The sequence below is a fragment of the Carassius gibelio genome, chromosome B19 (genome assembly GCF_023724105.1).
Source record: "Carassius gibelio isolate Cgi1373 ecotype wild population from Czech Republic chromosome B19, carGib1.2-hapl.c, whole genome shotgun sequence".
In the NCBI taxonomy this organism is placed as follows: Eukaryota; Metazoa; Chordata; class Actinopteri; order Cypriniformes; family Cyprinidae; genus Carassius; species Carassius gibelio.
This window is the reverse complement of record NC_068414.1, coordinates 30,175,481-30,191,454: the sequence shown is the minus strand read 5'-3', so window position 1 is coordinate 30,191,454 and position 15,974 is coordinate 30,175,481. Positions and strand designations below refer to the sequence as shown.

General features: G+C 36.9%; 1 protein-coding gene across 1 annotated transcript in view; it reads right to left on the bottom strand.

The window, feature by feature from the left end:
- Window positions 1–3,347: 3,347 nt before the first annotated feature.
- LOC127979486 (potassium channel subfamily K member 9-like) overlaps window positions 3,348–15,974 on the bottom strand; it is a 52,215-nt gene continuing 39,588 nt past the window's right edge. Inside the window, exon 2 of the mRNA XM_052584988.1 lies at window positions 3,348–7,329. Coding sequence (XP_052440948.1) covers window positions 6,410–7,329 — 920 coding nt within the window. The 3' untranslated portion in view covers window positions 3,348–6,409. The remainder of the gene's footprint in view (window positions 7,330–15,974) is intronic.

Here is a 15,974-nt window from a genome sequence, read left to right as displayed (position 1 = left end):
ACATTGAGAAGGTGACATGCCTCTGTTAGCTCTACTGTGTATACGCCAGGTTTGCTCTCACTTACATCACACTACAGTAGATCCACACTAACTATCTTTTATCTCTGCATAGTCTACTGTATACACCACAGATTCTGTGCAAATGTAAATTAAGCAACCATGTTTTCTCCCTTCTCTCACAAATTAGTTTTTTTTTAGCAGGGTGATGTATACAGTGTTAATGAGAAACATTCACTTTTCTAGCAAATAAAATGCATCAATGTGTCAAGGTTTGTACGTGGTGATAAGAAACGTGTGTACAAATTACCTTCTTTGCCGATAATCGTCCACCTGCAGAAGTTCTAGCATTGCAAGGCATCATTTATCCTCTGCAATTTGGTTTCAAGACGACGTCTGTGATGACAAACGAACACCTGCAAGCAAATGTTAGCATGTTTCTTTGTACTGCATGTCTTCTAAGAGATAGCTAGCCTAATGGAACATCTTTATTGCCGGAAGTCAGAGATATGGGTAGAACTATCCTACCTTTGATTTTGGGAGTTATGCATAATTATGCAACTTTTTTACCTGGGTTAAAATGCTTTTTCACATTTACAATATTGAAAGTGTTTTGTATAGGCCTACTGTTAAGTGTTATTCATTAGGATGGTCTTTCATAAAACATAAGCAGCAGACAGAGCAAGGTTACTTACAAGTTGTAATTCATTACTGATTTCAGATTTCACGTCAATGTCCACACAACTGGAAGACTTTCTGACTGCATATAAGCAGTAGGCTACCTTACATGAAAAAGAGAAATTAAGGAGAGTCAATAAATTATGAACAATGTATTGCTATTGTGAAAATAATATGTAATCATGTAATCCATAGAAAAGTAACTTTAGCCTGATTATGAGTATTTCAAATGTAATTTAATCACATTTAATTTTTGGAATCTGATTACAGAATCCAGATTACATGTAATCAGTTACTAAGCAGCTTTGTCTGTGGATATGCTGTTTTGATCAGATGATCACATTATGTGATCTTCTGTTTACTCTGAGATCCTCAATTTCGACAGAGTACATAACCACGACAGAACGACTATATACAGCAGTAAAAGTCACAGCGTTTGATTTATTTGCTATAGTTAAACTTGAAATGGCATCTTGAGGAATTCTACTGATTTTTCTGTATGGCACACAAAGGACTCGTACACAGCTCACGACAGCTGCTGGAGAGATCCTGATGTGAGAGATAAGGTGGGAGGAATCGTGTGGTGTTATTATAGCAGCACCTCTCACCACCCATCATGCACTGAGAAACCAGACTAATTTTGGGCCTAGAGAGAATGCAAGCTCTACACGCATATTGTCAGCACATATGGGAACACAAGAAACTGGAAACAGAAAAAGACTTGATTAACATAATAATTTGCAAAAGTAATTGTAAAAAATAATGTGCACAGATGTGAAATGCTGATTGTGTTATTCAGTGCAAGTGTGATGTGGTTATTATTGCAACTGAAAACTAAAACCGTGAAAAATAAGATTTAAAAATAACCAGCGATATTTCTAATTTTAATTGTTTAACGTGAATAAAAAATAAAAAAATAAAAAATAAAATCTATATATATATAACCTTATATTTGTACCAAAACAACAAACTACAATTGAAATAAAAATGAAAAATAACTATATAAAGACATTAAAAAGGACATTTAAACCTTAAAAACTGAAGAAAAAAATAATAATATATATATATATATATATATATATATATTTATATTCTCAATAATACATATATATATATATATATATATATATATATATATATATATATATATATATATATATATATATATATATATATATATATATATATATATATATATATATATATATATATTGTAATAATGCATGTTTATGCAAATTGTTATATAATTCACAAATTCAGCCAGTCAGACAGCACTCTGTAAGCGGATGAGGGAAGTTGATATTTTTTAATTCAAATTTTTTATTCACCCAAGTCATGGGTGATTCACACTATGTCATGCAATGAGCATTTACATTTCTTTGTTTGTCTTAGCAAGTTTTCCCAATAAAGTCAAAAACAATAAACAGTATGTTGTTCTGACAGTTCGGAGTGTGAATCCATATCGCGATAGCTCCCCTTCATTAGTCGGACAGGGACAGACAGATTATTTGATGCAGTGGGAACTTAAAAGATACCTTGATAATGCATTCTATTGCAGAAACAGATTATTGTAGAAATGAATACAAAGCAACATGTGGTGATTATTGTGAATAATCATATTTAGATATGTGAATCACGCTGCTGTGGGAGGACAGACAGATTTAATAGTGCAATATTCCTGTAGCATTAAGAAAAACAATATAGAAGCGGAGAGTAAACAAATGAAAAAGAGATGGTCAAAACAACTGTGTTTTTCTGCTGATACAGTAGATGGCATAAAACTACAAATGCAAAACTGCAATAGCAATTATTTGGGGAGGCTGAGGCTAGTCTACACACTTTGAATGTCTCAAGTGACTATATCATATTAATATTAAAGGTCTAGCTCACCCAAAAATGAAAATTTGCTTACAATGTACTCACCCTCAGGTCATCGATATACAAATTAGTCGTTTCTTTGAGAAATTTAGCATTTCATCACTTACTCACCAATGGATCCTATGTAGTGAATGGGTGCCGTCAGAATGTGAGTCCAAACAGCTGATAAAACATCACAATGATCAAGATGTAATCCACACCGCCCCAGTCCATCAGTTAACATGTTGTGAAAAGAAAAGCTGCATGTTTATAATAAATTCATTATTAAGACCACTGTAGCTTCCAACTAAAATACAAGTTCTCTATTTTATTTTATGCTTCCTCTGGTGAAAAAGAAACTTCACTTGAGAGAAATATGCACAGATCAAGCAACATGTATGAGAGAAAGCCGTCCTAAACAGTTCTAAATAAATATGTTGGTAGATTTTAAAGTGAGAGAACAACAGGGTATGGACTTTTTCAATGATGGAAGCGTCATTATGGATTATGGACCTGAATTTTGGCCAAAAGTAATGGATAAAAAATCTTTAATGATGGAACCGTTTCTTACAAACACTCAGCTTTTTGCTTCAAAGATGTTAATTAATGGACTGGAGTGGTTTAGATTATTGTGATGTTTTTATCAGCTGTTTGGACTCTCATTCTGACGGCACCCATTCAATGCAATGGATCTATTGGTGAGCAAGTGATGAAATGCTAAATTTCTCCAAATCTATTCCAATGAACAAAGAAACTAATACATTTTCAGCAAAAATGTATTCAACTATTCCTTTAAATCAGGTTGCCCCATAATTTGCAGTTTAATATAATAACTATTACATGACATGTCTATATCTATATATTTCTTATAAATTAAGTAAAGTGGACTGATTTTGATACATATGATTTATTTGTTTGTGTTGCCAATCATAAAGTTATTACATTTCATCTAATCCAAACATACAAGCTCATCTGTTTGAGAAATTATCATCAGGCTATTACATATAGAATGCAAGGACAGTTTATTGATGTTAAATACATGTTATTCTGTCCTGACCCCAGGAACCATAATGTACATACATTGGTTAAAGTGACAACCAATAAAAAGTGGAAAATAAAGCTTTTTGTTGTGCTAGTGAAACAATTAACATATTTCAGACAGTGTTTATGCTAAAATACATACTTGTGCATTGTTTGGGCGGCGGCGGCGGCATTCGTGAGGATCAGTTGCTTTGGTTTTCCATGTGAATACATGGGGAGCTTTTGCTTTGACAATGAAGTATTTTAATTAGTTTGCTTCTATATCTGAATATGAATTCAAGTATGTGCCTTAATGAAATACAAACTCCACATTTGAAAGAGACCCCTTCAAGGCACATACAGTATGCTGAATGCTGTAAAAATGTGAATGCATCTGAGTTTAAAATATGCCTTTGTAATTTATCAAGGATATAACTACTTACAATATATGCACTGTACAATATTATAAAATGGTAGCGTTTTACATAAATTTACATGAGTGCTGCAACATATGCTGTGAAATCCAGAATGTCAGACGTCAAGTTGATTGGTATTAGAATGGTGAGCTTTTTGAGCCTGAAACCGCTTCCCGCAGGCAGACTTGGAAATTGAGTAAAAGAGTGCACGGGAGCGCCGGAGTCCATCGGGAATTTCTCTCATTAATTAGTCTTGTCTGAAACCGAATTACTTTAGCGGGCACTTTGGGCTTTGCATTCCTCAGTGACCCACATCAAGACAATTATTCAAGATTTATTTTTCAAGAAAACATCGGCAAGGGTCCAGTCCTACCACCTGAAATGTTTGGCTATTTTATAAATAACTGATTCATGCTTTTTGTGTCACATTTAATCTAAATTATAATTGGTCGTCTGCCTAAAAATCTTTATCATTTAGATAAAAACGTCACCACTCTAACCGCTTCTGACTTATTTGGTCAACAGAACTGAAATTAGAGACCAGCTCTCAATTAAAACTGGTTAAACGAAATGGATGTCAAATCTTATCAAGAAAAAAAATAGTTACAGCCTTCTACATCCATAAAAAAACAAAACAAAAAAAAAAAAAAACGGTTATTTGCAATGTTATTTTATTGGTTCGTTATTATCAGAGTTGGAGTATTGAAGACCACTCCAGACCACATAAATGTTGCATTGCTCCATCTAGATCCAGATTTCATCTGTGTTTAGAGACTAAAAATGAGTCAACTTACATGTACATACCAAAGACTATAGCCACTTTCAACAAGGTGCCTTATTGATAACAGAACATTAACAAACTTCTATGGCTTTGAATGGCTATTTAGCCACTGCACAATGTGTACGCTGCAATAAATTCAGCTTTTTTTCTATTTTAGTTCATTACTTGGACAGGAATTAGTGTGGTTCTGGGCCTCAGAGCGTCAAGTCTTGGTCTATATCTTGTAGAGTCTGGTCTTGACTCCAACTCTGGTTTATTGGATGATCCTAACTGTAACACAGATACTCAGATATCACATCCAGGATACAGTAAGACCTAGTAAAAGAGTTGAAAAGGTTTAGTTTGAAACCAAAAAGTGACATGATTGCGGTTATATCAGAGATGAAACTTGGTTAGTAAAAAAACAAACAAAAAAAAAACACCCTACCGCAAGCAGAGAATGAGAACTGTTGAGTACATCCAGACTGTTCCTAATAGAGGTGCACTATGTTTTTCAATCAACATCAGAGCAATTTTTATGCCTGTGATGTACCATCTCATTTGCAGGGCATTCTCTGAAGACATCATTAAAATGTAAAATACATAAATAACTGTCTTTATTGATGCATTTAAATAAGTCTCATTCAAATAAATGCCATGGTTATTGGCGAGAATAAAGCAATCATTGCTAGGGTTAGCATACATTATACACTGATTGTTCACAATGGAATAATAGTCGTGCTGTTGTTTATATAAAATAACAATGAATAACAATCATCCGCATTGCCTTTACGTTCCCATTTGTGAGGCCCTGTTTTAGTGGATATGTAGTTCGACTTCCATAAAAAAAAAAAAAAAAAAAAAAAAAACACTTTTTAAAGGATTATTTGCTTTTAATATTGGATCCAGTGCTATCGCTTTGCCTCATTACAGTAAACGCATACCAGTTTAAACAAAGCACATGCAATTATTTTCCTCTCACAACCGACTTTTGCTGTCACTCATCTGTCACCTCAAAATATAACACACTTGGAAAGTCTCTACATACATGTATAATTTACAGAAAACCTTCGATCGAATTGAAACGAACAGAAACGAAAAACAAAAAGGCTAACGGAAACAATGACGCACATCAAACGGCAACTAATGCACATGCTATGGTTGGCAACAATATTTTGGCATGATGTGTATCAATGTCAATTTTTCTTAAATAGAATTGCTTATAGAAAACAATACCTGATACTGCGTAGTCCTTTTCAAATCAGTTTTATCGTTATTTTCTCCTTCAGTGGTGTGGCACTTGAATCTCAAGAAAGAACCAGAGGTTGCTCACTGTTTGATAAAACACACATTATCATATGTCCCTTAAAAAATTATATATATCTATTTCCTTCTGTATTATTCAAAATGCAAGTGTGCATCATCTGACAAGATATCAGGATGGTAGTATTATATCCAAATCCACTTGGGTGCTGCTCAAAAGGACGAAGAAGGCCCAGGCGTTTCCTGCAAAAATAGATATCCATGCTTCATGCTTTTAAACAAAGTTCCAATATATCCACCGAGCGATCAAATGTCCTGCTGGTCCGAAATCAGCCAGAAAATGACGAGAAAAGTGGCGTAATGAGGTTTGGTAGAGCAGCAGCATTGGATATGTGTGTTCAGCGGTTGCTGTCGGTTCTCAGATGGACTTGCGTCGTCTCATCAGCCGGAGGTTTTCCGTGAAGCTGTGCAGCCCGGGCGAGACGGAGCTGATGGGGGAGGGAAGGATGCTGTTTTTCAGCGTGCTTGGCGAGATCTCCTCTATGCGGTAGGACACCGTCGAGTGGTAGTGATGGTACTGATGTGGGCTCAACTGGGAGCCGAATGAGTTCTGGTGTGGAAATGCGCCGCCACTGCTTCCTCCTCCAATTCCCAACCCGAGGCCGACCGAGCTCCCGAACTCGTGCGAATGGTAGTGCATGCAGGAGCAGACGGACTGGAGATCGGTGACCTCGGATCTGTAGCGCTGCTGCTGCTGTTCTCGTCTCCGTCGACTCCTCTGCAGTGTGTCCTCCTGGATGTGTATGATCATGCTACTGCGGTTCCCCGCCAAGGAAGCCCTCTCCTCGGCATCCCGCCGCTCATCCTCGCTGTTCATGGTCAGGAAGCGAAGGACCACAAGGTTGAGAAAGGCCCCGATGACCGTCAGCCCCACTAGGATGTACATGAAGCTGAACGCCACATAGAGGGGCTTTCTCTGCAAAGCTTTGTTCTTCTGCAGGGCCACAAAGTCCCCGAACCCGATGGTGGTGAGCGTTATGAAACAATAGTAATAGGACTGAAAGAAACTCCAGTCCTCGTAGTGGGAAAAAGCTGCTGCGCCAATGCAGAGCGTTCCCATGCAGGAGAAGAAGCCCACAGTCACCATGTTCTCCATGGAGACTTCCGTGATGCGCATCCCGCAGCACTTTTTGATGCGCTTCAGCATGTACTTCACAAAGGTGTTCATCCTCTCGCCAAGGCTTTGGAACATCACCAGCGTCAGAGGGATCCCAAGCACTGCGTAAAACATACAGAACGCCTTTCCAGCATCTGTGCCTGGAGCCGCGTGGCCATAACCTGAGGACCAAAGAGACAAGTGATCAGATCAAAGGTGACAAGAAACAACAAAAATGGAGTATGCTGAGAATACTGCTGGTTAAAGACCTGGACTGGTCACCAAATGTTGCAGGTGTGAAACAACAAACTGATGCCATTGGAGAGCTTTGATCATCAAATTTTCATTTCTAAACAATCATATACAGTACTGTATTGCCTCAAAGACCAAATGCAGTGGCCTGCTGAACCTAAAGTGATACAAAAACCATTAAAGGACCATTTGGGGAAGGCACTTTTCCCAAGTTGTCTAGACTGATTATCTGTGGGATAGGTGTGCTGTATGCCAATTTGGATAAAAGCATTAGCTAAATTGCAAAGTAGTAAAGTAGAACCAAGAGACTGCTTTCATCTGCCCCAGAATTCCAAACCGGATCCCATATCGGCAAGCAGAAATTATCAACATGGTGTGCTTTTCGCCCTTTAATCTAAGTGTTCTCTGGTGACCAGCCAATTTCTATTATCCTCACCAAATTCCAAGAAGCCAATAAGTCAATTTCCAGGAAGTGAAAGTTCTTCAAGTTTTGGCTTTGCCTGCAAATGCACTCAGGCAGAAAATATGAGCTGAGTCACACATTCTCCTAGCCAAAACACTGAGTATAGGTCACAGAAACCAGGTGTCTCTTTGATCTTATTCTAGACTCAGAGATTAGAGGGGGGCGTCCAATTAGTGCCAGGTTTCCTCTCTTGCCCCTTGGCCTTGTTCTTAGGGGGGCAAGACAGGAAGGTAAGCGTTACAAGTTTAGAAAAGAAAGGAAGAAGAAAGGATGGAGCCAGTAAAGCTTTTAGCTTAATTAGACTTTATCTGGAAGTAAAAAGGTTAAATTCGCTGACTCATATCGAAGCCAACGAGCCCTTCTAATACAGTCTTTGCTGATTGGCAAGAAAATAAGTGACAATAAATGTATTACATCCCACCTCACTATGCCAAGGCAAGTATTCATCCTCCCCTTTCATTAGCGCTAAGAAGGTATCATTCAAAGAACTTTTGCTACACTGGAGTACGTGTTGGTGTGATAGTAGCTAAGAACATAGTGGTTTAAAGTGTTTTTAACATGCTTCCTTAAAGTTACTGTAAGCAATTTCAGACGTTTTTCTAACTTACACTAGACTTCAGACTGACCCTTTATTTAAAAGCCTTCTTACAAAAACACCCACCTAATGTATATGTCAACAAACCTTAACACTGACACGCAAAGAACATTTTCTGATTGTATAAATGGTGTGAGCTGCTTGTAAAGTATCTCTCTTGTGCTGCTTACAGCAGTTGCTCATTAGTAGATCTTAGGGTAAAAAGGCATATAGTTACATTAATGGCCAATCAAACGTAGCCAAAAGCAGCACAAAAAATACAAATAAAAATAAAAAGTTAATTATAGCAGATGTGTTTTTGGAGTACAATTCATAGTGTGAAACATCACACAGTCTGCTGCAAAGACTTCTAACATAAAGTGAAATTATAAAAACATAGACATGTATACATGTACATATATATTACATTGAGATATATCAATCTAAATCAGTTTTTAAATCCCAAGATTGATCTTTTGCTTTTGAAGTTGATGTATGAATAAAACTTAACTAGACATGTCCCATGTTTACGAGTCTCATCTTTCAAATTCTGACCATTTCTATCAGGAAAGCCATACATTAAATGCTAGGTAGGGATAGCCCTTAAAGGGATCCAAGTCATAAAATTTTGAATATCTGCCAATACAGAGTCCCGATCCCATTCTTGTATTTTCCTAGTGTTTGGTGAACAATTCAAGTTCAGTATAATCATTACTGTACATTACATACATACACATGCACACGCTGTCAGTCAAAAGTTTAAGAATTTAAAGAAATGAATTATTTTATAAAAGTGTTAGTAATTTCTGTTTTATATATATTGTTCTTTCAAACTTTTGATTCATTAAAAAGTCCTAAAAAAAAAATAATAATAAATCAGCATATTGATAATGAATCTTAATAATCTTAAGTTTGACAATGAAAATTAAGCTTTGAATCACAGGAACAAATTATATGTGTATTATACAGTATATACTGTGTGTGTGTGTGTGTACACAATATGATAACTCATTCTGTGTAAAATACATTGTTAGAAGTAAGACTATGTGGTCACAATTATGAAAATAGGACTACTGACATAAACTACTGTAGACTATTTCAGATGTAAAACAACAACAACAACAAAAAAAGAGAATAATTGCAACAAAGTGGAAATTTGGAGATGTGTTCAGAAAGCATTAAACTCATGGTGTCAGATGCAGGTCTAGCATTCAATTCTGAAGCAAGGCGTTATGACAACAACGGGGCCCTTGGAATCATCCAGTTTGTTCGGTAAACAGCTGCTTAAAAAAAAAAAAAAAAGCTATTTTATATCATTTTCCCCTACTGTACTGAAAAACGTACCAAACCGTGACATCAAAACGAGGCACGTACTGAACCAAGTGCTGTCTTAGAGCAAGTCAATGAATCATTCTTGAAACCTAATCCAGTAAAAACCACAGAAAATATTGTGTCTAAATGATAAGTTACTCAGCTTCTGAAATGGTAAGAATGCAATATTATACTTGCAATAACGCTGTTAGATAAAACTATATAAAATACATCTAAGTGCACCTATCCATCTAAAAAGAGAATTAATTCGTATCTCTACAGAAATAGCAGCAGATTTAATGAGAACGCATCCCATTGACATATAGCCTCTTGAAAACCTTCTGAACGCCCACTGGACAACCCACGCCGCAGTGCTCAACACCCACAAACACATGCATTCATTAGCGCAACACAGCGCAGCCACGCGGCTCAACTCCTGCTGAGCACTTGTGTGAACTTAACTGGCTTTCACTGATCTTTTGGACTTGTAAAGATTGATCTTGCAGTTCCCCTGAAGGCCGCCTGCCCACTCAAGTGTGCGGTTACGGATTCTATTTATAGAAGTCAAGCCTGATCGATTCAATTTGCAAGTGGCACCAGGGAGAGTTTTCCTTTCTTTTTCACTGGGTACTTACTGTGTTGGAGTTGCTCTCTTGACCTCATGTGCACACACATGCAAGAGCATGTATTGGAAATAAGGCTGTGTAAATTTCATGTTATCACTCTCAGCTTTGCTGAAATATTGAAGAAAAATATTGCTGGGGTCAATAGATTGAAAGGTCAAAGTGCAGTTGGATAGAATTGGCAGTATTTGACTGATATCTGAAGACAAAATTACATTCAGTACAGTTGCATTTTAAAGATGGAACATTCTGTGGAGCTAAATTAATAACTCTGCATTTTAAAAAGCTTAATTTTGGAAAGCTCAGTCCTTTATTTTATGGAAAAAAAGGAATTGAATAGAGAATCGTTTTTTAAAAGAAATTAATATAAAACAACAACAACAACAAAAAAGAACATTTGAATTAAAATGATGATAATTTATAATTGATAGTACACATAGTAGACAATATTGTTATTTTAACACAGTGTAAATAGAATCTTTAGCTATTTTCGCTTAGTGTAAATACAATCTATTGAATGAACGAATGAACGAATGAATGAATGAATGAATGAAATATAAATGCATTATTCATTCATAATCCATGTATTTGCACTAAATGTAAACCACATCTATCACTAACAAAATATGCTATTTTCACTTGTTGCAAATCGGTTTTATTAATTACCATGAAAATTATACTGTATATCATACTGTAAAGTTTTATTTCTATATTTATTTTTTTGTATACTCTGGAAGCTTAATTACCTATAATAATAATAATAATAATAATAATAATAATAATAATAATAATAATAATAATAATAATAATAATCCTTATAAAAATAATTCATCTTCTTCACAAACTCTGTGACATTAGTTTTGTATAATATCCTGTAAAAGACAAATATATTTGGAATTACATGAAAGTTAATATGAAGCAAACCTAAAGCACTTTGCACACTGTAAGATTGCTAGTGCTAAATCATGCCTAAAAGTGTTCAAATCACATTGAATTAATTCAGTGCCACCTAAACATGCAATGCCATTCAAAAATAAAGTAAAAACATTAATGTTATTACAGTTTGAAAAAAAAAATAAAAAAATATTACATTTTCTATTAGAATACATTGTAAAATACAACTTATTCCTGTGATGCAAAACTGAATTTTCAGCATCATTTCTCCAGTCTTCAGTGTCACATGATCCTTCGGAAATTATATCTTAACATGCTGTTTCGCTGCTCAAGAAAAATATTATTATTTCTAATTATTATCAATGTTTAAAGCAGTTTAAAAATGTATTAAGAGACCTAAAAAAAAAAGCCTAATTATTCTAAACGTTTACTAGAAACTGTAAGAAATGCGACATTACTATTCATGACAACACAAGCTGGCAATAGAGATATGCAAGCTTTCGTGTCTCACCTGCATCATCTGAGCACTGCGGACACACTCTCCTCCCACATGCTCGCTGTCAACGCAGCCAAAACCAGCAAAGACGGCTGAAGCTGCATGCCGTGAGACATCTGCATAGAGTAAACGCTGACCTGCTAGCATGTTGAGCACTCTTCTGGATAACTAGCGCAAAATAAATGATACAAAACGAAATGACACTTTACATATCAGTCAAGGCAGTCTTCATCCAAAACAAGCTGCAGTGGGAACCAGACTTTCCACAAAGTCAAAAGTCTGGTTACGGCAGGCTACACAAGCCCATGATGTCAGTACATACACTAGATTGTAGTGGTTTTGAACTGTTCCTGGTAATATTGATTCAGTAAGCGACAAACACATAGTATTCATTTCGCGTGATTCCCTGTTCACCTTGGTGGCTCTTTCCGAGGATGAACGCTTGCTTTAGCAAGAGCTCTTGAGTGGGATGTGAGGAGATTAGAGCTGATGCACGTAGGTGGTTTATTTACTGGCAATGCAGAGCATTGCAGAGCTTTGATACCATGAGAATTTAAAAGCATTTTTATCTCTGTCTGTGGCAGTGGGTTGATCTTTTACACGGTTGGGTTTTCGTTCCAGTCCTGGCTGTTGATGAGCTTAGTCATACAGCGTGTGCGTGTGGTCTCTCTCGCTATGACATAGCCCGGGCTAATGGGAGAAAAGCTTGGGAAACTGAAAATGATTCAGATTCAAAATAACGCGCTTTGGAGCATCAGAGAGTCATTTGTATTTTAAAACTGAACTGCAGAGGGCGAATTTTCAAACACCAACTCTACAGCATGCGCATTGCTGTTTCCAAGTGTTTTCTTAAAGTGGGGGTGAAATGCTATTTCATGCATACTGAGTTTTTTACACTGTTAAAGAGTTGGATTCCCATGCTAAACATGGACAAAGTTTCAAAAATTAAGTTGTACGTTTGAAGGAGTATTTTTGTTCCAAAAAAACCTCTTCCGGTTTGTCACAAGTTTCGGAAAGTTTTTTCAGAGTATGGCTCTGTGTGACGTTAGATGGAGCATAATTTCCTTATATGGGTCCTAAGGGCACTTCTGCCGTATAGCAGAGCACTGAGAGCACAGACATTCATTCACTGATCAGAGCGAGAGTGTCGCGAAATGTCACAAAAGAAGTGTTTTTGGTTGCCAGGGCAAGACAACCCTGCACAGATTACCAAAAAAAAATTGCATTAAGGGACCAGTGGATGGAGTTTATTTTAACAGAGCATCAACGGAGTTGTGCAAGTGTTTTTGTTTGTTCCTTGCATTTCGAAGATGCTTGTTTTACAAACAAGGCCCAGTTTGACGCCGGATTTGCACATCGTTTATTTCTTAAGGATGATGCAATCCCAACGAAAAAGGGTCAAGATCGTGTGTTGGAACCGCAGGCGGTGAGTAAAACTGCTTCAAATATCTCTGTGTTGTTAACTTAGCTATCGGCGCGTAAGAACATCAAGTAAACAACATGCGATGTTGTCATCAAACTGCACTTTCCACATGTACAGCTTAAAAAAAAAAAAAAAAAAAAGACGACATAAAGTGGAACTAAGTCATTTTCCAAAACCGCTAAGCAAATATCTACAGTTTCAGTACATACCACATAGAGACGTCGTTGCTGATGCTGCTCTTGTTAAATTTCAGCCTCTGGATCTGTCACAGCTTCCAAACGCTCTCAACGCAAAAGCATACTGGCGCTCGTGATTCTTTAGCTCGGCCCACACGTCACACCTCTAGGCGCTCGTGCTTTTCCGGGAAAAATTGGTACAGACTATCTTTCTCTTATAAATATAATAAAAATAAAGACTTTTTGGAGTTATGAAGGATGCAGTACTACTCTATAGGTACTCCAGATTAACAGGATATTGAGTGAAAACGAGCATTTCACCCACCCTTTAAGTTTTACGAACTCTTTCAAGGTGTGTAGAGCACTAAAAATCACCTTCATAAGTGTGTGTCACACGTTTTAGATGAGCATCTGTGCTTCGTCACCTTCTATGCCACATTATGCAAGTGCTAATTAATATTGAGCTTTGACACTTTTATAACCTGTGCTGTAATTACTTTAAATCAGTCATTATTGGCAGATTTGATTAATTGATGCAATAATATTACGACACATAATATTCACAACAACAACCGCTGAGTCACTGTTGTTTTGCACACCGAGTGAATGCACAGGTTAACCAATAAGATCATAATTTAACTCTTTGTGTTGCTGTGATGATGGAAGGTTAAGGCCTAACCATGACATTGTTTACTATAATACATAACTAAAAAAAACTAGCTGTATTAGGTGAGAAGTAAACAATGTGTATCTGTTTTTAGAGGTATCGCACAAGTAAGGTCATTTTGGTTCTGCAGTTAACACGTTTCATTACGTTGTCTACACAGCATGGATTTGTCACAGTCTCTGTTTTTTATTCCTCGAAGCAGGCATCATTTTGATGATACTGATAATGGTTTTTCCATCAGCTCTGGTTAGACAACATCATGTTTATTCTGATATGATAATCTCATTATTCCATCACTGCAGAAACAGAGCCATTCATTCAACAGAACACAGGCCGGTTGCACAGTCACAGGTGTGTGTGTGTGTGTGTTTTAAAGAGTGAAAGAAAACCCTTACAAAAATGTACCATGGTAATTAACTTTAGTCAACAAGACCCAAATATAACATAGTATAACAATAAAACAGGTATACAAAATGCTATCGCTTTTAATAAAAAAAGCGGTCTTTTTTTTCAAGATGGTGCCAGGATGTTTCTTTGCCATGTTATTTGTTTTAGTTTTGATTGCTCGATCACTCGATTGCCAGCTGCATCCTCATTAAGTGCTAGCCGCACGGAGGAAAACGTGTTATCTGCCTTGGTATGTTAACTGTTGGGGTGCAGGGGTGCCATTCGCTCTGAGGAAATGTGTTACCTGCCAGGGTTTCTGTGCCTGTTGAAGAAACGCTAAAGGAAGTGTGGGAAGCCTGCTGGAGGTCTTGTGAGATCAAAGAAGTTCAGGAAATATCCTTTCAACAGACCTGCGTCTTCAGTGGCGGAGGCCGTTGATGTGATGCTGAACCTACGATGCTCATACCTCGTTTCCCATCTTTCAGTCTTCATCTCTGACAGTATTCTGGTCCTTGCAGCTGATTTATTTGAGTTCTGGCAATCAGAAAGTAACTTTCCGATTGCCATAATTTTAATTTCCTGCCTTATGGAAGTCCAGTAAACGATACCACTTTACCCACAAATGCACCTTTTCCTGACCCATTCCAGTGATAATGGTGTTGATTAATGCAAGATAGAGCTGAAGATCTTTGCCCGAACCCGATGGGACCAGTCGGGACCCGACGGGTTCGGTCGGGTTCGGGCTTAATTTCTATCATCTTACGCGGGCTTGGGCCGGGCTCGGGCTTGCGCTCCGGTTTGCGAGGTAAACGAGCGGTCATGTGATATGTTTCGATTAGCGCGAGAAAGATGCGAAAATGAATGCTGAGCAGGTGTAACGGAGGCTTGCCTCTAGTGATTACGTTTTGGTTGAACCAGCAACTAAAGCAAACTCTGAGGTGTGGAAATGTTTTGACCATGTTTATAATGAGGATAATGAGTGAATAATGACGCACAATCAGTGAGCGCAGGAGCGCGCTGAAGACATCTACAGTGGATTCAATCATTTTCCTCCACAAAAACATGTAGACCTAGCCTAATCTCTGTGAGTAAAGGTTTTTCAAATGATAACTAAATATTCATTGAGTCTTAAATGCATAATGTTGACAGAGTATTCACGCTAATGTTGGCATTATTCTTTTATTAAATAAATCAAATCCGGCGGAGCCTTTATCTTAATTTCGTTATTGCCAAATACCCTTCTTAATTTAAAATTTATCTTAATTTAATTTTTTTTTAAAGACTCGTTTTTATTGGTGCGTTGGTCTATTTATAGGTTAAATGAGCCTATGTCTAGAATGCTGAGATGTTACGATGTCACAGAGGTCTTATTTTATTTCTTTATTCCAACTTCCAAGTTGTCTAGTCTACGTTAGTTATGAGTAAATTATGTTAAAACATGAATAATTTACTCATTGTTGACAAAAGGCAAAAGAGCTGTGTGTGTGCGCACATTTGAATAATGTCGGGCTGTAAACGGGTTCGGGCTTTAAAAAAGCTGTCAATCAAAATGTACTTGTCG